Source organism: Osmia bicornis, chromosome 12 (assembly GCF_907164935.1).
Source record: "Osmia bicornis bicornis chromosome 12, iOsmBic2.1, whole genome shotgun sequence".
Lineage (NCBI taxonomy): Eukaryota > Metazoa > Arthropoda > Insecta > Hymenoptera > Megachilidae > Osmia > Osmia bicornis.
Window position 1 is genome coordinate 6,132,745 of NC_060227.1, and position 24,457 is coordinate 6,157,201.

Here is a 24,457-nt window from a genome sequence, read left to right on the forward strand (position 1 = left end):
AAATGAGAAAGAGACGAGTTCATAAATCAACCGCAATTTTCATACGTGCTGTTAGTCGGCTAACAAAGTCGAAGGAACACCCATCAGTCGGTATTCAAACGACGCGTAAAACGAGTCTCAAGAAGACACGACTGCTACAATTTGTTATTCCGTTCAAGAAGAACGGTCGATGAGAATTTCCAAGTGTTTCTATAGTGGCTGCATGAGTTTGCGAACGATTACACCTGCAAGTAGAAAGTTGCGGAGGTTCAAAATAGTCCAACAATCTAAGATCGAGAAGATAGCCGAAGAAAATCTGGCTAAGATCGCTGAAAAGAAAATCGCCGAGCTGCTGTTTGAACGTTGCATTGGTACGTTTTATTAGACATCGTCGCGGTTTAATGGAACGGTACGTAATCGAAACGGTATATTCACTGTTCTAGATTGTGGAAGAATGGCCACAATTCCGCAGGGTGCATTTGCAGTGTGCAAAGTCCGTCGCAATCTTGAACGCAATTCTATGATAACACCGATGGATGAGAAGGTCGGCAAGGAAACCGCGTTCAGCGAGAGACCACCATTGGAAGGTGCTTATCCGATGCTTTATCAGACGCTTGGTTGTATTTTTCAAACTGCGTCTTAGACGTCACTTGAAGAAAAAGAGCCAGATTTATTTCATTACCGATCTATTATCGGTATTTAATTAACTTGTTTGAGAAATGTTTACTGAAAATGTTCATTCTGACATTGAGTAAATCAAGCGATACGGGGGAAGAAATTAAATCAGTAAATCAGCTGGTGAACAGGGGCAAGAAATTAAAAAATTCTTTCAATTGAACTTGAAATAATTTTATCTTCAACTTGCAGGCTGGGAGCTCACTCCACTGAAGTATAATAGCAAATTAATGAACAGCATCTGGGGACTGTACAATCGTTATTCGGTGCACAATTTCAAGAAAAACACTGATTCGAATGAAGGGGCGTTTGGGACGTTCGTGGCGGTTTGGGGGGCGATCTCCGGAAGCCACGCACCCGCCGCGAACTCGGTGACTGCAACCGCAGTCGCCAAAAATAATTCATAAAACCACGAACGATGGGAATGATATATAGAAAAAAAGAAAAGTTCCATTTATTCTCTTCTCCAACGGGCAGCTTCCTACGAGAATAACCGTGACAATTGGAACCAAGTACAAACGAAGAAATTGATCATTTTCATATGGAAGAAACGAGAATTGTGTGCAAATTACAATTATAGAGACCTCTATGGCAGTATTTTTATATGTGATCATTTTAATTAGATACAAAAACGATGGAGATGAAATAAATGTATTTTATTTAACGAATGCAACTCGAAGAGACTGTAACGGTTATCTGTTAATCCTGAGGATTAACCAAGAGTTATATCAATGATTTATCATAAATAATATAGAATGAATAAATATATAATCTTGCAAAGAAATCACTTCATTTTACTATGTACAGTACCGAGCACAATAAGGAAGACGATTATACATTCTTGATTATTTTAAAAATCAATTATTCAATTTCTATGGTTCTTTTTTTCTTTATTTAGAGTAATTCGTTGAGAAGGTTTTAAAGTATAAACCACGACTTATTTCATGGTTGAAGAAGAGTATTTTAATTTAAAAAACTGTGAGAGAAGAGGGTTAAATCAGAGGTCGATCCAACATAAATTACACTTTTCTCGAAATGATTCGACCAATTATCTTGATCACGTTTTTGGGATGATTTACGTACAACGTAAGTTCTTGGTTTCCTACGTTCAGTAAATTCATCAATCTTACTAGAAGTATCCGAAATATTCACTTCCAAATCAACAGACACCGATGAAGAAGACCAGCTATCTTCTTGCAGAGTCTCATCGTTCGTAGACGAGATATCTTTCAATCTTTGAATAATTTTGTCCAAAGAAAATTCCTTATTCATCTTTTCATTATTAACCGTCTCAATGTTACTTCCTTTCTTTTTATCCCAAGGATACTGTCCGTCGAATTTTTTCTTCAAATATGAATAATCATTTCTGGAAACTCTTAAGGTACTTTCGTTCGAGTTTCTTATGGTCTTCTTAGTAATAACACCGTTTTTAAACTTGGAAAAATAGATATTTTTATTTTTAGACTGAGATTTCATAACTTTCCGATTTCTTCTCAATCTAGGTGCTGTAGTTTGAGTAGTGGCAGTTGTTAATCGTTTACCAATACCATTCGGCAATGATACTTCCGTATTTTGTGAAGAATTTTTAGGATCAATTTGAATCGTCGATAAATTAGAGGGAAGATTAATCGCTGAAGAAAATGGGGTTTCTACTCGAGAATCTAGTTCGCAGCTTATGTCGGAACACCGTGGAGTCATAGTTACGTATTCATTCGAGTATATTTTATTTTCTGCAGTTTTTTCAAGCTCCTCCAGCTTCTCATCCGTTTGGTTACCCTCGTTTTTTAAATACTTCACTCTAGTCGGTATTTGCCATACGTCTTCTCGTTTACCGATTCGAAAAATATAATTCAAAAACGAAGGCATCGGAGCGTCTGAATTTGTGCAGGGATAGTAAACCTGGTAGAAAGAATACATAACAGAAAATTAGTGTAAATAATTTCTTAATTATTTTAATGATCAAATTTACCTCTTGATTATCAGACTTTCGTTCACTTATGCTCGTTACTTTTCTCATGTACCTCTTCAACTTTCTAACAATATTATTTTTAATGTCTCCAGTCTGTTGGAAAAAGCCACTATCTTTCTTTAGAAAATTACCTTTCAACTCATCGATCTCCGAACGCAACTCGTCCAGATTATTAGCGAGGATTTTCATCTGATCGATCACTTGTCCCATTTTGCGTTGATCTCGGCAGCAAGTTTGCACCGACATATTAGCCCCATTGAAATAAACAAACTTTCAATAAGATACAATTTTCAACGAAACAAATTTTACAATACGCTGTTTATTTACAATCCGCGTGGATCTATTGCAAAAATTATGTCACGTTTCAATGATCGAGAAATCAAAATCGCATTCCGCAGGAAGTTTTTACAATTGACAGAAAAAAAAAAACACGAAGAATTTACATAGAGAAGAACAATAGACGATCGAACGATAGAAATGTTTCGATCCGGGAAGATAATTAGGATTATCGAATTTCGTATTAAATATCATTTATTTGATTCGTCGCGTGTCCTAGGTACATTACTCGTCAGTCAGTGTCGTTATCCATAGTGGACTGGCTATCGACGCGTGAAAAGTTTGGTATTACAAAAAAAAGAAAAAAAAAAAGGAAATTGAAATTTTTCTCTTTCACCCTAGTACGTACATCGACACGTAATACTATGCTTGGACTTCGATTTTCTATATACAATTTTGTGGCGTTTGTTAAAACAACGATCGTAGCTCGAGGGATGTCCCTTCGAAAGCGTCTATCACAACAGCTCTAACCGTAAGATGCAAAAATAATCGTAAAAACAAGTAAAAATGTTGAAAACGACGATCACACGTACGCACGTGTTGAGAAGAAATTTACATCTATCATTAATTTCGTTGTTCGCGACTCGATTGCTAACTAACAAATTCGAGCTGTTAAATGGCATCGTAGTAAACGTATTTCAATAAATAAATCGTACAAAAAGAATTGTTTAGAGTCGTGGTTCCCTTTTTTTCATTTCCTCCCGCACAGCCGTTCTCTCTGGAATGCTGTTGTTCGAATATCATTTCGTTCGACCCATTTCTTTTTTTTTTTTTATACAAATCATAGGGCGAACCATGTACTTTTCTAGCGAGTTCTACACATCGAGGTAATCGGGTTGCACGTTATCATCATCCACGAATCTCGTTTTAACAATATCTTAGAGGTTCTCCGGTAAGAAGCGATTCTTTATCATCATCGACCTGGTTTGATCTTCCGTGGCGTTTTAAGTGTAGCTCGATCTTTATACAGGATGTCCTATTATATACGATAAAGTGTAACAAATTAATAGCTGTTAATTGCATACTAAAAAAAGAAAAATGATAAAACTGATATTAAACCAAATAGAACTATTAAGAAAAATTTGCATCCCTTAAATGGCCCATCATTTTTCAAATTTTATATAAAGGAACACCCTGTGGTTTTAAAAAGATTTCATCTCGACTATCGTGGATTCCCCGAATTGTGTAAACTGAACGAAAGGTTTCGTCAACAAAGCGCGTTCGCGGTGATACGAGCGAAAGCGAATCATCGATTACCCCCTCTCACCTATTAATACTGATTAACGAAAAAACGCGACCATTAACGCGGCTCGATAATCGCGTCGCTTCTGGCCGGAGAACCCTTATCGCGGACACGAGCTAATCATCGTTCCTCCAGAGCGAATCGGACGCATCGAGCGCACCGACTTCTAATACTTAACAGCTAACACGTAACTTAAACGCGTCTAACGTTACATAAATAAACATAGAAGACGAAATTATCAGAGAAAGAAGAAGTAGAAGTGACCGAATCTCCGGTTCTTTGAATCGGATTAGATCCTTTGTCTTCTCTGTGCGTCGGGGTTTAGGTTCCGTTCAATTCTTGGTCCCTCTTTCTCTTTCGTTTTTTAGTGGCACAGCCTTGTTCCTCCCGTTTCACTGATCGTGTGCCTCCTCTTCGAATCTTTAGCACGGCACGAAGCGACGATTTCGATGTTGACCATTTTCGTGGAATCGATATTAAGGAAGAGCACACGGAAATGGACCCGGTCCTCGAGAGGATTCTCACCCCCGGATTCATCCGTACAGCTTTTGCTCGCATCTACCAGTTTGCTTCTGAGCTGTCGTTTCTCCTGTTCCGCTCGTCGACTCGTTTCGCAACGATATCCTACGCACAGGTGTCGCGTGCTTTCCATGGACTAGCTCAGTGTAATCGGCCGTAGTTTGGTCTGTCGGGAATTCGGGGAGGAATATTGGGTACAGGACGCCTATAAACACAGACAGTGATTAAGTACCGGGATGTTTCCTGGTGCATAAGAGACGCGACGATGATTGCATTTAAACGATTCAGGCGGCGATAAATGTTCGTGATCGTGTGAAAAATTCATACCCTTCGAACGAGACTTTAAACGATTTCAAATTGGTATTTGTTATTTTAAAATTGTACTATATTTCATCTAACGTTCGAAGAGTCGTGTAACTATTCCATGACCAATTAAATTTATTTCCTCTTGAAATTTTAAGAAACGAATACAACGATCGTTTAACAAAATTCAAACGAATAAATTTAATTTGATATTGGTACAGATTGATTGTACTAAGTCATAGACGGGCGAATGACTATAACGTAAAAGAAGTGGAATATTTTCCTTTGTATGCTAATGAAAAATCAATAATGAAAAAAGTAACAGTAATCGTCGGATGTATGTCAGAACGCGAAACGAGCACGTTATCATCGTCTTAAATACACGAACATAAATAACGGTGTAAATACGCAGTAGATGATTATGCAACGTGAAAGTACATAAATAGATTACTCGTGTGAATGATTAAATAATACAATTAAAGCAATGAGAATGATAATCTGTCAAGACGAAATAAAAAAAGTAACTCGTGATTTGCACAACATGCTCAAGCAAATAGCGAAAACCCATGCAAACATTAAGATGTGATGAAGAAAGGACGTTCGTTACATTCTTTACAATGATTTCTTTCGTTCTTAAAATCCAATCTACTCCTTGCAAACGTCCTTTGAATACAAAAGAAACATCATTGAATATTTAAAATATTACTTCACGAGATAAAATCCTGGATTTGCTTAAGGGTGAAATATAATTTTAAAAAAGGGGGTAACAGACGTGTGTGTGGGTGGAAGGTTGAGGGAGGAGGTTCTATTAAAGAAAAAGAACGCAGAACGCGAATACGCATTCCAGCGTGCGGGGATGATCAGGATCTCCCACGTTCTTAATTAAAAAGTAATCCTAATTATCGCGCACAACGAAGCGAAATCAGAGTAATTAGTGGTACACACATATATATAAAAAAGAAAAGAAAAGAAAACAGCATCATCAGTGATTAATAATTAATAATTAATCAATGGTCAAGTAACATTACACGGCTAATAACAACAGTTAATTATTGAAAAATATTATTCAGCCGCAGAGTTTGCTCCAAGATATATATTTCCCCGGCGGAAATGCGTTTCCGGTCGATATCTATAAATTTCTCTCGGATCCTCTTTCATTTATGTATATATATATATAGATATTTATATATTTATAATCTATAACATGTTTATATCCTATATACACATTTATATTGCAATAAAACAGTGTAGGTATATCGCGCGAGCGTAGCCGCGCAATATTACAACATGAACCGTGAGTGAAGTGCACAATTCGAAAGAAAAATAATTCGCCAATTAACCCTTCCGAGAATGTTTCCCTTGCTCGTAACATAAATTCTCCCCGACTATAATAATCGGGGATGAATCAATACACGGATCGGGCGAGCGATCTCGATATCTCTCGTAGAAAAGAATTCCTTCTATAAAAATCAGTATAACAGGTATCAAAATGATGATCAAGGTTTTTACTAGCACTTTATAAAATACCGGACAGCTGTAACGTTCTCGGGGAACGTTAAATATCTTTGTTATTTTTCTCTCTCAAGGGTGCACCATCGATTTGACGTTCATGATTCATCCCGACGTTTATTTCACTCCTTAGAATACCATGGTAGAATTTCATATTAAAAAAGTTCATTATATCAATTAAAATAGTGGATATTCAAAATTTTTTGTAAGGTTCAATTAAAGCGTACTCTGGGGATGAAAAGTTTATATTCTAAGAAATGAAACTTTAACTGCCAAGGTGGAGATATTCTTGTCTAGGCACACGAATGGATTATTAAAAATTAAGTTTCTTTGCATTCGAATGAAATTAAGATTTCAGCGCCGGTCACTGATGACCCCACCTGGCAATTAGGGTGTTAACGCTTTCGTGGCGAAATTCTGACAAAGCTTTTGGAATTTAACATAAGAGAAACAAGAAAATTTATTTCATCTTCTAACCGCAACATACGTCTGTTAAAAACTAAAATTTGTAAATTTATGGAAAGACATAGAGCGTCAGCGGCCACGATCGCTTTAACAACCCCCGTGAAAAACGTCGGCGATGAAACTGGCGTGAGAATCTTCATCGGCATTTCTTCCGCTTAATTCGTCGGCTGTTTCTCTTCTTCCTCGTTCGCTTAAAATTCGTGAATAATCGCGTGTATATATGCTCGGCCCGCGGTGTACAACAGCTTCGTGTCGCGCAAGGAAAGCTTCTTGTAACTAGAATCTCGCTACGTATCTTAAGGCTTTTAGATGGAAGCATATGTAACAATTTTGTCGCGTGAAAGGATTGCTCGCGTTTCTCTCGGCGTGATTTCATTGTTTTATCTTCTCTTCTCTTCCTCTCTACGTTCCGCTGAAGCGATCTGAACGGAACCGATTAAGAACGCGCGCACCGAACAAACTAAACGTTAAATAGAAAAATAGAAAAAATAGTCTAAGTAAGTGAAAAACTGTTCGCAAGTTAGATTACGCTATATTGATGGCAACGAGCAGGCGTTTGGAAAGAACGCGTTCAGATTCGCTTCTCTGCCAGACGATTAAATGCTAGGTACGATAACGCGTTATCGTTTTGAAAGTTCGCAAAAGAGGGTCAACGATTTCCCTTGTTCCTTCGCATCCATCCGTTAATTCGGCCTCTACGCGACGATATCGCTAAACATTATCAACGCTAGTTTCGCTGGATCTAGTCACGAATGCCGAGGCTTTTGTTCGAGGGCCTTAGGCTCGACGGGTATCTTCGTTCGCAGATCGCACGATACAAAGTGAAACCGAACGGGACGAAAAAAATTGTTCAAATCAATCGGTTGAATCGTTTAATTGACGGTGCGAGGGTAAAGAAACATCAGAAAGGACCGTGAAGAAACCTTCACGAGCCGATTGCACAGTTTCTTTACTTGTCGTCTTTCGTTGTAACGTTTATATCAAAGATTCCACCCAGCCAGAATTAAGAATGAAAATATATTTTTTAAAGAACGAAGAAAACGGAATGTTTCTAGGAGTTAAACGAGTCTTTTTCGTTAAGATACCTTAATTGATAAATTATAAACGACGGACGTATATTAAAGTATAAACGATACAAAAAGAAAATAAGGAATGTAAGATAGAGTTTAGGAGGGTGGAATCGAAAAAAATAGCGTCGACGAACATCGAAGTACCTGGACACAATGAAGAACGATCTTTCTGCACGGTTTGCTACTTGATATGTCCAGTTATTGTAAACGCTACACCTCGTGCATCTACTTATATCTCTAATCGTCTCTTTAGACTCGTAACAAGAACGATCCGTCTCGAAAGTAACGACGCTAAGGTGTACTTTTTACGAAAATAAAAGGCTTCACAATCTACCGTACACGGAACGTGACGCTCTACCGAAACGAATAACGTCTTTCTCTATACCCTTATACGATAGAACGCGACGTCGCTTCACAATGATAATAACATCGTAATCGCAATTTTATTCTGTAATTTTCAACGCACGATCTATTTAATCCTTGTTTATGTACGATGCATAAAATGATCGGTAGTTAGACATATGTATAGGTATTTGTACAATAACATTACAGTAATACCACTTGTGGTTGCTCGTGAATGTTTCCCTTTTCCATATTTTAATAAGAACCCTTTTCGTTTCTTTTGTCGAGCGTTAACGTACGCGAAACACATTCCATGTAACCATTTGTGGTCCTCGTATACAATATTTTCAATGGATCTGATTTTTTTTTCACTTTTCTTTCTGTTAAGATCTTCAAATTTCAGAGATGTTTAGGATAACACTTTCGCTTGGACCGCAAAGGGTTAACAACCAGATATAGTAGCCTGAAAATCACGAACCATAGCTTTTTTCAATGTCGATAAACGATCAATTTTGTTTTAATTCACGAGTGCGACGTGCTTTCGACGATAGAGTGATTTCGAACATTTATTTCCTTTCAAGATACGATAGAGCTTACGAGAGGCTATCAGCACCAGATGCGATTATCGAAATTTAATTCACGACTGAATTTAGGGGAGAATAAATATTTCTATGCTATAAAGACTGTTAATCGAGTATTTTAGGCCCGTTTAATATCGAAACGAACAGTTATTAGAGCAGGCCTCGCTGAGTTTCTAACAGAAAAGTGATAAGAAAAGAGGTGTGCTTCATTTTCTCGCGAAAGGAGCAGTGACGCGAGGAACGCTTTTCGAAATTCATCATCTAGCCTTAGCTGTAACGAAAAATAATATTCTCTCTCTCTGGTTTTGTAATTGCACTTTGATCATCGTCCCCGATCCTCATCTTCCGCGCGTCACTGCACGGAAAGTACATAACCAGGGGTAAATCCATGTTTCGAACTTGCTCTGATCGCGTAGAACCGTTTACGATGACGATGACACGTTTAACGATTACGTCGAACCGACTAATATTTATGCATAAATATGTGTACCTTAATGATGATAACGATCAGTGAAACGGAACAATCAAAGAGAATTAAATCCGCAAGAAATATATGCTTACAATAAGAGATGTCACGCCTCTGATAGGCGCGTTAAGATTTGCCAAAAATCATCTACAATAGATGATTGGAAAAATCTAATGCAATTTATATAACGATATCAGATAGGATTTTCCAATTTTCTGTCAAAGTTTAATTTCTTCTTAAGTTGAACAAACCTTCCGTTTCTCTGCACGCTTCCTCTAATCTTATGCAAAATTATACATATAAATATTACGAATATGTGTTACGGAAACTCGAAAGCACATCGCCTCGTTAGTCATAGATGCGTCTAACTACACAGTAAACGTGTGAATACATCGTGTGTTTCATCCTTATGTATGTACATGTACAATTAATTGAATCTGCCAAGGTACGATCGCGGAGCTGTAGGAAACAACAGATATCATTCAAAAGAAAACGCAGCTCCTAATCATGCTCGCTTAACGTGATATACATACATTCAATTATACATTAGAACGATATACGATCGCTATAATACGCATATAATATTATATTATTCTGATCCGGTATCGTTAGTGTCGGTTGTTAGGTTTTATTTTTTAGAGAGAGAGAGAGAGAGAGAAAGGGGTGGGTTCGCAACTCAGGATTTTCATGCAAAATCCTCGAAGCAATCTACGCTATATCACATCCTATGTCTGAGCACGTTTCTTTTTTTTTTATTTATTTATTTATTTATTGTTAATATTTCATAGGGATTAGCTAGTGTGTATGTATATATACATACATATGTATAATTATAATCTTTATATGGTTTATATTTAGTATTGATATAGCTAAGAATGAAACTAATCATGGTGAACATGTTAAGAGGTAGAGAAACAGTGTGATGACTTTTATTTAGTCGCGCAATTAATATAATTACTGATTGCTTAAACTTAGCCGGTGTTAATACAATCGTCGCCGATGGATAAAGCGAACAGTCAACGATACATTCGATCCTCACACCAACAGCATGACATTTTCATTCTTTTTTCTATCCGTAAGTCCGGAAACGAACGTTCGACGACGACGACTTCCTTTTACCATGGAAATTCCGTCTAATTGAGACTACCTTTTGATCACATTATAGGGTTCTGGTAGACTTTCCAGGATAGATTCACTGGAGATACTAGTAATATCTAACGAGCTTTCAACGTTTCCTCCGTTCTCTTTTCTTTTTAAACATACGTCTCTATCGACAAAAAGATCGCTGCCTCCCCGTGCTCCAGCGAGAATTCCAAAGCGAAAACGATATCTACTAATAGTTACGTTCTACTTTATTCTCGGAATCTCTCGAAATTCTACTTTATTCGACCAAATTTTTTCTCATTTTCTTCGTTTTTCGGTTCACGTTGGATTACATAATGTACGCGCATGATTAATCTACGGTTCGTAAAAGCACATTTATTTCCTTTCAACGGCTAACCATCGTTAGAAGGTGCGAACGATACATATGGAATGTAAGGAAGAAAAAATTACAAGTCTTACAAATATATTCTCTTAATCGTATTTACTATATTCTCTGTGTGCACGACTAAAACGCGTACGAACTTAACGTTCTCTTTCGGTGTATCATCGCGTGTCTACTTAACGACATACAGCTTCGATGGCATTGTCATCGTCATCGTCGCGGTGAATCCAATTTCTTGGATCATGCAAGAGCGAAAGAGGGAGCGAACGAAGAGAAACAGATAGAGAGCAAAAAGGATTTTTTTTTTTTAAATAATAATAATAGCTGGTTACGCAGAAGAACTGTTATTGAAATCACTCTATCGAGAGAAAAAACAGCGAGACATCGAATTAGTCGTGTTCATTCTCAACCCTGAACAGTCTACCATCTACTTGCGCTTTAACTTAAATAAGGAGTACCCATGTAATCGTATCGTGGTTAAAGGGGCAAGATCATAGAAAATTATGGACTGCGAGTCTATTTACTTGATCTTGAATGCGTCCATCAGCTCGTTCACGGCGGCATTAGTAGCGGCCTGCGTCGCAGCTTGCGTCACCCTCTGCTGTAGACCACCCCCACGACTAAACACACACCACGGGATACTCAGCTTTTACTACTGATCTCAATATCTTGTTGCAATTACTTAACATTTATATATTACTATACAGAAATCGATCAAGATGCAACTACATCGTGCATCCTCGGATAATCTTAAGTGACCTCAAGAAACGTTATGAAGAAAAAAAAAAAAAAAGAAAAAAGAGCGCGATGTTTTGTCTAATGCTAATTAAATGCTGTTCAATGCAGGCACCGACACGTCTGTTCCTAATTGATAATTGACTAAGATATTGATCTTCTATGCGGACGTTCGATCGATCGAACGAACAATAGCAAGAAAGCGATGATGATATTAAAGAGACTTGAAAGCTGTCGGGTGTGTAACACGTCGTGTGTTGCATTCTCAAATACAGTTTCTTTATCTCTGCGACGAAACGAACTCATCTAAACGCATGGAAAATGCGACCACAAAGAAATGCGGCGTTCTTGTAATTAAAAATGTCATGCTGTTAGTAAGCGAATGAATACTTGTCCGCCTGGTGATAAACCCAAGACCATTTATTTTACAACGTTTTTTTAGTTGTATATACAGGCATCATGTACAATTCCATCGAACTAATTTACAATGAAACAAACGTCGCTCTACCTAAGGTTTCATTCGTCACGAACGGTACGTGATTTAATTCTAAGTACTTTTATTTTCTCTCTTTTACTAATACCGATTAAATGTATCGTAAACACTTAAGAGTGTCAATTAGAGGTGTGCGGGTTGGATTTTATTTTAGAATGACTTTGAAAATGAGCGTAATATGTTTTGGGTGTTGGTTAAAAGAAAAGGAAGAAATGATTAGTTGGTCATTCTTACGAAATAATTGGACCACTTGAAAACAAATGCAGATTACCGGTACGAGACAAATGATTCGTCGAAATTCTTGGAAGCTCTTTTTTAATTGTTAACTGATATAAATATCGTGGTTTCGCTCGTTCTTCTACAAATCGCACACCTCTAATTAAACAGTGATTCCGTAATCTGTAATGTTTGCAGACAAAACATGTAGCATTAGGAAATTGTATCTCGTGTAAAATGTACACTGACTAGATGTAATCGATATATATATAAATATATATAATGATTAGTAGCGATTAGGCGAGTTAGTGCGAAGACTTATTGTCGGCGCCTGCAATAGAAAGTGATGTTAGCACCAAAGCCCCAATCACACAAAGCTAACAGAGACAAGCAACTGCAAGTTTCTGTTTTCAACAATATTTTAGTGAAGAATATTTAATGAAGAATTAATTTAAAAAAAAAAAAAAAAAGAGGACCTTCACCACGTTCTTAAGACACAGGACTACCTTAACACAAAAAATCGACAGAACGTTGTTGTGCAAAATTCGTCACGTGAAAAAGTCAATGATTGATAAAGTACTTGCTAGTACAAAGCGTTTTAATTCAATTATCAATTCTTCCAAAATTCTCTGTACTACTTCACAAGTTATATATATTTTTGGTAAATTAATTATTAAGGTGAATTAATGAGTACTTACGATGGTACCATAGGAGGAGGTAGGCCAGGTGTAGAGCGGGCCGGTGGAGGTCCACCAGGTCCGGGTCTGTTAGGAATAGCCGGTGCTGGACGGCCTCCTGTTGGCACCGGTGGTGGAGCACGAGAACTAGAAAGAGGTGGTGGCTGTGTCACTCCACGTCTTGGCCCACCAGGTGATGGTGGTGATAACCTGTAATAAATTGATTGCCAGATAAATAACGATTATCAAGTTTCCTGAGTGTACAGTTTAGGTATGCAATTTAGATGGAAGATGGAATAGATATTAACCGGGACTGTACAAACATACTAAATTATAAAAGTAGTTTTAGCAATGGATTTCATTACTGCTCTCTGCATTCAATATTAACATAAGATGTCCTATTTATGATTTATATTCTAATAGTTGGAAGAATTGGGCTCGAGTATAATGTATTAAAAACATATAGAGAAAGAACTTATATTAATGAAAATATAAAAGGTGTTATAAAGCTTGAAATAAGTTTGGAAATGAAACAAAAATATAAAGCATACAGATAAAATTATACATATACAAATAATAGGGGTATAACAGTCTGTTTTGAATGCCTCCAAATACAGACATAAAAAGAAAAGAGGAAAAAACGATAATTAATAGAAACGTAATAGCTCTTACCCAAGACTGTTTCAACGGTGTTCAAGTGTATGGGGCAAAAGCAGGCAGTACAAGATTGAAAGATACCAAATTAGTTGAATGCGTAAGCGACAATGAAAATAATATCATAATTGTTACCTTGGATTCTCGCCAGACGCCAACCAATCGTTTTTCACCGGCGGTGGTACCGGAGTAGTAACCGTCGCCATTGAAACATCCCCGATGATACGAAGTGCTTCCTTGCATGCGTGATACATGCGTAACATTTCTTCCCGTTTTTGTGCCTCTTCCGGTGATTCTTCCATCATTGAAGTCTATAAGAGGAGAACTTACAGTTATCCGATTAATGAAACTCTTCAAACAATCTTTATGAAGTTTAGCGATCTCGAGGAAATTCTGAGGGCATCGTTAATTCATTAGATGAGAAATGTAATATTAAAAAAAAAATGTGTCTGCAAATATATAGAGCTATAATGCTCTAAGTTTGGATGAATTTTTACCTGATCACCGCTTGCGTACAGATGAGCCAATAGCTCTCCATTGATGAAATCCTTTGCATTATTGATGATCAAATGCATAATTGTCTTTGGAACCAGATCGCGAGTAGTTTTGGTGACAATCTTCATGTACGAATCAACAAGGTTCCTGATAGTCTCCACTTGACGCTCCAACTGAGGATCCATTGATGACTGAGCTTCCGATCCACCCTATAAAATGTGAGCAATAAATTTGATGCACCGATAATCGCAATGATACAAGTTAAAAGTAGTGTTCAAAATAGTTATATAAAATTTTTAAAAAAGTATAGCAGCAATAATTAAAGTGTTATGGGTTTCAGGTCCCAACGCAAATACTGCCAAGAAAACAAAGTATTTTTATAAACAATACATACATATTTCAACAGCGAAATATATTCATTGTCAAAAAAGCAGAGCTGGGTGGAGGTGTTTTACATTCGTGTACGTGTTGTGTGTCCGTATGTCATTCTACGAAACTTTTACTATTGTACCAACCTCATATCCTTCCTTTAGTTGATTAGAGGCAAAAAAATGCAATCATAATTTTAAATACAAAACCTAATTAATTTCTGAAGAACATAGCTAATTCATACTTGCATTAAGAAGATTATTTAAATAGAAGCGCTTTTACAAAATATACGAATTGATTAAAATTTTGTACTGTCTTTAATTATTACATTTAATGTAAAACTAAAATATACTTCGAGACTCCGTCAAAATTAGTTTCTGGTCATGAATATTATGAGCAATATCGTTATCACACCACCACGCAATTAAGAATTTAATGTCAAGCAAATAATCTAGTTATACCGTACTAACTCACCCGCTGCTTATCCTAAAATAAATGAAAATAATCTTTCGCTAGTAAACATAATAAAATGTATTTATTTCTAATAATAATAATAAAACCAAATGAATCCTCCCATGATTTAATAAATATAAATTCATAAATAAAAATGATACAACAGATAGATACATACATATTTTTATCAAATTCTTTAAATATAAAAAAGAAATTACCTCCCCTTCGCCATTTGCTTGTTCCGTTGACTTCTCAGGATATACACCAGCTCGAAGGAAAGAAGCTTTCCAAGAATCAACATCATCCTGTGTTTCACAGCTCAACTCAAGCTGTTTGGAATCCTTGTAAACGTTTCTGCCTTCAGGATTAAACAAAGCGAACAAGTGACGTCGGGACATGAAACCTTGTTCCAAATCTCGTAATTTTAATCCATCTAAAGGTAACATGTACTTCTTCTCGCGTTCCTAAACAAAAAGACATAACAAATAGCTTATATCTTACATACAAACTTACATATTACTAAACATGTTGTAATTAAAAAATATATTTACTTCTTCATCCTTGAACCATGAAATGCTCTCCGATGTTAGGACAAACCAATAATCTTTAGAACCACCTTTCATTATACCAAGATTGTGGATGCACATGTAACCCTTACGTATCACTTGATTGCCTAATGTATGACGACCAGATTTCACTGCATTTTCCGAGGACTGTTGTGCACTGCAACATAAGATACAATGTAAAATGAAATGTTAAATAGAAAAGAAGTGTTTGAATACCCATGTACAAAGTGTATTATAACAACTTGCACAAAAAAATTTGTTAGTTTATCTTGTATATTTTGTAAAAAAAAAATCTAGCAGGGTAAAATCCTAGCAATATTTTTTTTTTCTTTTAACTTACACAAACGTTCACACAAGTTCAAATTTAATTTTATAATATAAATGAATTATTGAATCATACCGAATAATTAAACTTTCTAAAATATGTGCTTTTATGGCATTAAAATGTTGAAAAATGAGATGTGATAAAAGAATAACATAGGAAGGATCATTACTTTGGCTGTATATCATTGATTAATAATTTTACAATTGTGAATAGAATAAAAATTCACTAAATAAATAAAAAAAATGTTAATTTCACCTCTCAAGTTGTTTTTAGCTTACGTAGAGAAAACTATATAACATACAGCCACAACAACTCCATGCATATACTCTTTCATACAGTTTGAAATATTACAATTATATAATTTTTGAATGTACATTCAAACATTGTAACATGTAAATACACAGAATGTTATTACTACTTAATCAACACTTTAGTAATTTTATATATGACAATGCATAAAGAATTGCAGAAGCACATATATATTACATTCATTGTGAAACAATGTGAAAAGTGATGAAATCAAGATTTGATGCTGCTGTATGAAATATACGATTCGGAGCATCTATGCATGACTTTTAGTGAATGATTCATTCGAATGATACATTTGAATTGTGCGAACATGTACAAGAGACTAAAATTAAAATTATTAAATTTTTAATTAATTTTAAGTGTATTTTCTAGTATGTAAAATTATATAGAAAGTAAAAAAAATAAACGAATAAATAGAAATAAATAGTATATGCATAAGAGTATCACACGCAATTTAATAAAATTTTTTTTCATTTTTTCATTTTCATAGAGTACAACTTTATTTTTATTACATTAATTGAAATTGTAATGAACAGTTATTGGTCAACTGTAAAAAATATATTAAGAATTACTGATAATTTTAAATAATTAAAAATAAAAAAAATCGGTTTTAATTAAAAGAAGAATAAGGAAAACCTAATATACTAGAAAAATATGTAATTTTCCATTTTTTATTATTATAAAGGACACAAGTGGGATATTGCTTTTCATGGATCATACTCTTTATTAAGAAAATGATAAAAATCGGAAGCTAGGGAAAATGAACTAAAAATAAGCATAAAAGATTAAGAGCGTGAAAATGGAAAAGGAAGAAAAATGTAGTGTAAATCTTTGTTCCAATGTACTTTATAATTCTTACCTTGCATTATGGCTACTGGCTGCCGCGCTGCCGATATAATTAAATAATTTCTTTAATTGTGAAGTATAAAGTTTTGATGAATGGAAACAAATGTCAGGAAATGTGTACAATGCTATGTAATTTAAGGAAAGACATACAATTTTTAAGCCTCAATTACGCAAAGCTTATTAGTATAAGTTTAAAATGTACAGATATAATGAAAGCACTACAAATATTACTTTTGAATGATTATTAACAATTTTTGCAACACTTTTTATGAAGAGGTATGCCTTGCCTTTAATGACATAAAAGATTTTGTTAAAGAAGCTACAGTATTATTATTCAATTATTCTTAATCATCATATAAAAGAAAATACTATTACATAAATATTTGTCTACTATTCGTACATGTATCAAGAAACCAAATAATAACTAATTTTGGAATAAAAATTAAACTGAGTAGCAGTATATATATAGTACTCTATTTTCAAATTGTTCATTATCATCATCTATTAACAATTTGAGTTATCAAAATATTTCAAGTGTTGAATAAGTAAAATATAGAAATGAACAAAAATTATGTTAGTTACATAACAGTAAAGTATTAAAATGTTAGAAATATGCAAATTTCGAATAGGAGAAATGTAAGTGGGATACAATTTAATATGACAATACATATGACACGAAGTGTCATACACACGTACATCAAATAGAAAGAATAGCATAAGTTCTACTATTTATTAACGATACCGACAATGTGTGCCTCTGCTTTGAAAAACAAAATGAGCTAATAGTACGTACTAGTATAAAGCTTGCAATGTGAACTGATTTTAGCAAGACATGCACTGATTATGAGATATACCTTATAAACCTGCCAAGGATTATGTGAATATAATTAACCCTCCGACAGTTTATTCGGAGTAAAACTCGCGCATGGTGACGCACCAGGCTATTGAATCTATTATAAATATCTATATTTATTATTACATGTAATAAGTAATAATATTATCTTTATTTTTAGTCGCTCGTGTCTTTATTTTCTTCTGCCTACTATTTAATTAGGAGGATGGATAATAGTACTTATGAACAATTCTTTTGTAGCAATTTGTAATTTTATTGGACTGTCGAAGGGTTAAATATGCAAAATTATAATTCGTAATTTGCGTACAAAAATGTTGCAAGCAAACTAATATAACTAATTATGAATCTACCCTGTGAATTTATTTATTATCATGATTTTTTTCTGCTATATGTAACTTAAATTGTAGCTTTTAATAATGATAAAAATAATGAAACAAATTAAAAATAATACCCTGTTTGCTATGTATTGAAGTACATTATCATTTATGTGGACTATGCTATGTGATGAATTTACATTAGTCATGCAATATAGAAATTCATTACTGCAAGTATGAAAATGTTTTTTTTTAAATCTCGGTAAGAAATTTCTGAGTATTGTCGAGTTTTCAGTCACTAAAATAATAGCGATTAACAAGATGATATTTGTATCTTGTTCGTTCAATGAGTAACAAAATAATGCTTTATTTACACATTTTTAAAATTTATAATGTATTTTTTTAAACGTAAAATAGTAAAACTTATACATGTAAGTATGCTAAAATCTATAGCTGCAGTTATGAATGTAAGAACAACATAGAGCGCTAGATGTGCGGTGATTAAAAATCAAAATTTTCTATCGTATTATTTATGTTGTTGATTTTATTGAATTGCTACAGTAACACATAATAAAATGCAAGCAACTTACTTGGCAAAACCGATAAAATCTTCATGATTCGTGTTCATGTAGGCAAGTTCACAGTCCACCAGAAGTACCAGCTGCTCCTTACACATTTGTTCACGTTGTCTAACATGAGTGGTAATAATACGTTCCGTTTCTTCCCTCAATCTAGGATAACGTGACATCTGCAACACAAAGTAGATGTTACGTTAACAAACATGTAACGCTTGAAGTTTTACAAGTAGAAAAGAAAAATTTACTTACTCTATCGGTGCAAATGCGTACAACGTTACTGAGCTCCTGTACAACTAGGTCCACACATTTTAGACTAGGTTCCTTGAGTCTATTGATTTGCTTCTTAACTATTGCCTCAAAGGCCATATCAGGAGTAAACAAACCTACCCTGATACCTATGACATTATGCTATTGTTAGTACTTTATTTTTAAATCAACAAAGTGCAGCTTTGTTGCCTTTCATTATGTCACTGGCTCGGATCACCGCCGCAACGGATAATATATTCTGACTTGATTTTATTGTATCAAAATGAACCCGTCATTACAGTGAGCTTATTCAGCCTGCGAATTTCCAAATAATCGTAGGAATCAAAAGGCAAAATAATAGAAATTAAATATCGTGACATAATAAAAGACACAATCGTATATTCATTTAATATTATATACAGCATTCTCTCCAAGAATAGGTGATTCAGGAATTGATTCTATGACATCCATACTGACTCGTCTCATTGGACGGACAGTAGTATTACTTTTACTACAGCAATCTCAAAAATTCGATTAAAATAATTTCACTCCGTTCGAACAACAGACATTGAAATTCAAGTGTTTTTGTTTCGCTGATTCATTTGTTTGATCATCGATAATCAATTGTGAGCAATAGATAAGCTCGAGTCGAACTTCTTGGAAGAATACTGTATGTACCGTATCGAACAAAGTAGACTTTCCTAGGAGCAATGGCGATACAGGGGAAGCAGGAATTCTCATAATTTTAATTATTAATTTGATACTTAATAATTATAAATACGGGGTCTTCTCCCCTATATCGTCATTTTCACCGGGATGAAAATTTATTTTTCGCCACCTACGGTGACGGGCAGGATCCCGTGGAAGCTTACGGTGGGGAGGAGGCGGATGCCCGGGACCATGCTCGGTACTGTACGTAATAAAATTGCAACAGTGAAAATTAACGTATTATTTACCATGAATATTCCTAATGGCAAAAGCAATTTCCCTTCTCAATTCTTTTTCATCAAATTCCATTTTAACTATTTCAAACGGAAAACGTTCATGGAATAGTCTATTTATCTTAGCACCTCCACTAAGCTCCATTGTATTAATTTGTGCAGATCCTGAACCTTCTATAGTCCTTTCAAAATCTGACTGAAGCTGTTGGATCATCCTTAAAAATGTTTTTCTTTCAATCAATGCATAGACAAGCACTAAACTTTAATACTGGTTATATGGGTAGAGAGTCATGATATTTTGGATTAGAAAGCTATATAAATATAATGTCTCATTAGTACATTAAAATTTTTCATGTTAATGGGTTAGTTTCCACTCTGATTTGAGTTAAATAAAAATGTATGATGCATTAAAATTTCCATGCAAATGGTATACACACGCGTATGAAGAGAATATGATACCTACATAAACATTTGAATTGATCTGAAAAATAATAAAATGCTCTAAAATATCAAGACCCTCCACCCATAATGTATTTTAAGAGAAAACTGCAAAAGGTAAGTTTAGTTTGTAATAGATTTCACATGATCTATTTATATCTAAACCTTTTTTGTTCACTAATATTGTTTTACTAAACAGCGTATTATCAATTACGAAGGTGAAATTATACAAAGACTGTACTTACTGTAACATAGCTTTTGTTTTTATGGCAGGATCATCAGGTCTGAAATGTTTGTACTGTTCTACATCTTTTTCCAAAGCAAGTAACTGTTTTTGTAATCTATCTCTTAATGCTGGTAGAGTGTCCCTGATATGATTTGTTAATTGCTGGTTCAAAACACGTTGCAAATACGGTGTTCCTAATCTATCTGCTAGGTGCCGATAAGATGGATGGCTAATAGAAAAAAAAAAAATATTTTATGTATTTTGTGAATTATTAATTTGTACAATTATTCTCCACTGTTGACGTATACCTTAGGAAAAACGTCCTTTCAGCCGCTAAAGCATTTTTAATATCTTTCCGACCTTCTATATCTTTTTGACTTCTATTAACAACACCTATATAACCTCGCCTTAGAGGCAATAGTTTGTTTTCCAGAATATCTCTTGCATCTGTACCATCATCCATAAGATCCAGTTTTGTAATAACACCAATTGTACGTACACCTAACCAAACAGTTTACAGTGGAAAATGTATCGAAATTTATTATTTCTATTCGCAAAACAAACATGTATATACCTTGAGGATCTACTTCTTTGGCAAGTTTAAGAGCATCACTATTTGCCAAATCAGTATTTGCAGGTGTTACTGCCAATATAAGGCAATTTTCTCTTTTGATAAATTGAAAAATCATGGCTTTAATTTGAGCTTCTATGTCTACTGGTTGATCTCCAATTGGTACTTTTGTGAGGCCAGGTAAGTCGATAAGTGTTAAATTTAATACTACCAACAACAAACATGTTAATTGAAATGACAATACACATTAGTACAGGATGCAATGTAGAAATATATTTACCATTGGGTGAATAAACTCTTAAATTTATAGGTATGTTAGAAATACCCTTATTACTGCCTGTAATCCTGTCTGTTTCTGCTTCAATTTCCTTCCGTACTTCATCAAAGTCCACAAACTTTTTACCTTTACAGTGTAGAAACTCAGCAAATTCTATAATGGAAAGATATTTGATTTAATCACTCATGAAATTTTATAGAATCCTTTAAAGTATGTATTTCTGTTAATATCATTCAATTAATTTTAATTGTTTAGCTTCATAATAAAAGTGATAATACATTCAATTTTGTGCTTATCAAAAGTTCATTGTCACAGGAAATGTGATAAGTTGATACAGAACAATTAAGGAGATGCTATGCTAAGTTCAAACTACAACATAAAATCATACAAAATTTTATACTGAAACCAATTGTAACAAAATATTATTTCATACAATAAATTTTTATATTCATCATATGAAATGTGTTGTAATATATTTATCTATTATGACTCACCAGTTGTACTATTAATCAGTTGTAAGATAAGTGGTCTTCTGGTTACAATGCCTGATCCTCTAGGTAAGAAATCTCTGAAAATGAAAAATGCATTATTATACATGTGGTTATTATAATAATATTAAAATGTGTAACACTGAAATAGAATAAATAACATGAGTACAATTATATTTATTTACTTAATAGATAATAGAACCTGTTGATGTATACAACAAGAATATGCTTTCTCTTAAATATAATTGCCATAAAATAATATGCTCTACGTTTGAGTTATATTTTAATCAGCAGCTACCGATACTTTTTCCCTTATAAAAACTATTACATTTAAAATAAAATTATAAACAATATGTACTGTTAACTAATTTATTATGACATTAATACAAGATTTGAGGATTTCCAATAATGTATGGTAAATTGAAAAGGACTGTATTTGTAGAATGTAATACTAAATGGTCTACATCAGGAACAATTAAATTAATAATTCTCGTCGTTGTATATGTACACTTGAGGCAATTTAGTAGAAGGTTAACTGTTATAGCAGCGAGAAAGAATAACCGTTTGACAGGTCGTCGTGTAGGCGGTCCCAGATCACAAAGATATAGTAGATTTTGATGTCATGATCGATAGATTAAAATAGTTAACCTGTAGAGGTATAGAAAAGAGGAATAGTTCAATCAAAATAACCAAGGATGAACGTCAAAATTATAACGTGGCGTAGTTCGCCACGCCTTTAATCAAACGTTTGAATAATCGTATAATCGTCGTTTAATGATTTTCAAAATATATGTCAATGAAAGAGTTATAATATGGAAAGACAATGAAGCATTAGCAGATGATATACTTACTTCCCGACAAAGTTCTCAAGAACAGAACTTTTTCCTGCACTCTGACCACCTACCACTGCGATCTGTGGTAGATCAAGTTGCATGTGCACCCCAAGTTGTGTGAATGCATCTTGCAGCTTGTTCACAATCGGAATCAATTGTTCCATACCCGTGTTTCCTGCCATTTTGTCGAGGCTGTTTGCTTCAATGGCACAGGAACACGATCGTTTTCAACTTTACGGCTGTGTCCTGTGGGCGACACCGAGCTGCCACCACTTCCACACACAACCGTTGAGGGTAGCTGCCAGAAGTGATCCTATCCGTTTTCGTGAAACACGCACTACCAAAATGGCCGATTTCACAAAGGCACGTCGTTTTGCATGAAATTTCACCGCATTTTTCTAATAACCGTGCTCGTGCACGGGACCGCAAACGGGAAGATGTCAGCCACTGGCCTACTGCAAGAAAGTTACACTACGAACGTCCACAGCCACTGTGTTCACGTAAATGAGATCCAGTGGTACGAACTCAAGGCACGTAACGTGTTTCAATCGATAATCGAAGCGTGCGCACAGGCACCTCCGTTCTGACCCACTTTTCATCGTGAGATAAAATCCATATCGTCCTCCTGCTGCTGACCTTTTTCCACGTCCCACGATGATCTGATATTAAAGGAAGCTGGAACTACACCTTTTGTCGTCTCTTGATCCTGTTCACGACAAATAATCATTTTCTTGACCCATTGCTTTTGAATAGTACGCGGCAAATATTTTTATTGGCGCGGAACTTTTGTAATCGTTACGAATGTAGATGACCAATGAGAATATGTACTTTCTGGTTATTGTAGGCGTAAAAATGACAGTTTCATTCATCTCATATGACTGACTGAGTTTTGATAGTCTTATTGTAATGAACTACACATTGCGCATTGCATCTTTTGACTAAGGCAAAGAATGTCTAGATAAATGATTAGTCTTCAGTTATTTTAAACTATAAGACAATATATTTAAATAAAAATTGGAACTCGCATTCTTATAAATCTGTACAAATACGTTATTACTTCACACTAAACATAACTTAATCCGATCTTCGATAACCGATTCAGTGATAGTAAGATATATCATTTCGAAAAATTTGACTAAAAAGTTTCAAATTTAAAAAACTGACAAAATTTTGAGTTTTTTTAAGTATAGGAATAAAATAAAAGATACTAGGATTTAAATAATATTATTGGTCAAGTGGTTTTGTTATTTTCAGACTAGCATCTTATGTTAAACGACATGTCGTAATCTAACATGATACATTTATCGGTGTCGTGAACTATTCATGGAAAGATAATAAGTACTTGCTATTGTATTGTGAAAAATATTTTATTTTTATGTTTGTTTTCACTCTGTAAAGTGAAAACTCTGAACCAATGGGATAAAAGGTTTAAAGAGAATGAAAGTTGGTCTTGTTTAATCTTACCTTACAGTAGCTTAACTGTGTTTGAGTCTAACACGATGAGAAGGAGGAATGCTTTGTTAAATAAAACGTTTAAAATCTTGAGTCTAAAATGAATAAAAGTCGAAGGATTGATTTAGATTAAATGTTCAGTGTATTCTTTAAAAATAC

The 24,457-nt window shown here is 34.6% G+C and overlaps 3 protein-coding genes across 13 annotated transcripts; 1 reads left to right on the forward strand and 2 right to left on the reverse strand.

Annotated features, from left to right (window-relative positions):
* Positions 1-28: 28 nt before the first annotated feature.
* LOC114871744 lies at positions 29-1,438 on the forward strand. Its single transcript, XM_029178041.2, has 3 exons — positions 29-350; positions 423-566; positions 847-1,438. The coding sequence occupies exons 1-3, from the start codon at positions 170-172 to the stop codon at positions 1,059-1,061; spliced, it is 540 nt and encodes a 179-aa protein (XP_029033874.1). The 5' UTR covers positions 29-169; the 3' UTR covers positions 1,062-1,438.
* On the reverse strand, positions 1,296-3,034 carry LOC114871742. 2 transcript variants are annotated; one of them, XM_029178039.2, is made up of 3 exons: positions 2,755-2,839; positions 2,624-2,687; positions 1,296-2,553 (listed from the first exon to the last, which is right to left on the reverse strand). In XM_029178039.2, the coding sequence occupies exons 2-3, from the start codon at positions 2,669-2,671 to the stop codon at positions 1,618-1,620; spliced, it is 984 nt and encodes a 327-aa protein (XP_029033872.2). In that variant the 5' UTR covers positions 2,672-2,687; positions 2,755-2,839; the 3' UTR covers positions 1,296-1,617. The 2 variants fall into 2 exon arrangements, with proteins under 2 accessions (XP_029033872.2, XP_029033871.2); XM_029178038.2 differs by having other exon boundaries at positions 2,624-3,034.
* Positions 3,035-3,136: 102 nt separating this feature from the next.
* Positions 3,137-24,392, reverse strand: LOC114871741 (dynamin). Of its 10 annotated transcripts, none has more exons than XM_029178029.2 (20): positions 24,311-24,392; positions 22,865-23,552; positions 22,020-22,093; positions 21,529-21,678; positions 21,252-21,455; positions 20,986-21,178; positions 20,697-20,906; positions 20,029-20,228; positions 19,076-19,221; positions 18,839-18,996; positions 17,095-17,121; positions 15,587-15,758; positions 15,254-15,499; positions 14,729-14,740; positions 14,216-14,422; positions 13,854-14,029; positions 13,737-13,742; positions 13,086-13,274; positions 11,468-11,563; positions 3,137-4,926 (listed from the first exon to the last, which is right to left on the reverse strand). In XM_029178029.2, the coding sequence occupies exons 2-20, from the start codon at positions 23,026-23,028 to the stop codon at positions 4,863-4,865; spliced, it is 2,694 nt and encodes an 897-aa protein (XP_029033862.1). In that variant the 5' UTR covers positions 23,029-23,552; positions 24,311-24,392; the 3' UTR covers positions 3,137-4,862. The 10 variants fall into 10 exon arrangements, with proteins under 10 accessions (XP_029033862.1, XP_029033861.1, XP_046144179.1 ...); XM_029178028.2 differs by lacking the exon at positions 14,729-14,740 and adding an exon at positions 15,057-15,068; XM_046288223.1 differs by lacking the exon at positions 17,095-17,121.
* Between the last annotated feature and the right edge of the window lie 65 nt (positions 24,393-24,457).

Coding starts and splice junctions, on each gene's coding strand:
- LOC114871741 (XM_029178029.2), bottom strand. CDS start 23,028: ATGGCAGGAAACACGGGTATGGAACAATTGATTCCGATTGTGAACAAG. Junction 20,229..20,696: donor AAAACAAAAGCTATGTTACA/GTAAGTACAGTC, acceptor AACATTTTTAAG/GATGATCCAACAGCTTCAGT. Junction 4,927..11,467: donor ATGGACGCATTCAAGATCAA/GTAAATAGACTC, acceptor CTGTGTTTATAG/GCGTCCTGTACCCAATATTC.
- LOC114871744 (XM_029178041.2), top strand. CDS start 170: ATGAGAATTTCCAAGTGTTTCTATAGTGGCTGCATGAGTTTGCGAACG. Junction 351..422: donor GCTGTTTGAACGTTGCATTG/GTACGTTTTATT, acceptor TCACTGTTCTAG/ATTGTGGAAGAATGGCCACA. Junction 567..846: donor CGAGAGACCACCATTGGAAG/GTGCTTATCCGA, acceptor TTCAACTTGCAG/GCTGGGAGCTCACTCCACTG.
- LOC114871742 (XM_029178038.2), bottom strand. CDS start 2,869: ATGTCGGTGCAAACTTGCTGCCGAGATCAACGCAAAATGGGACAAGTG. Junction 2,554..2,623: donor GAAAGTCTGATAATCAAGAG/GTAAATTTGATC, acceptor TCTTTCTACCAG/GTTTACTATCCCTGCACAAA.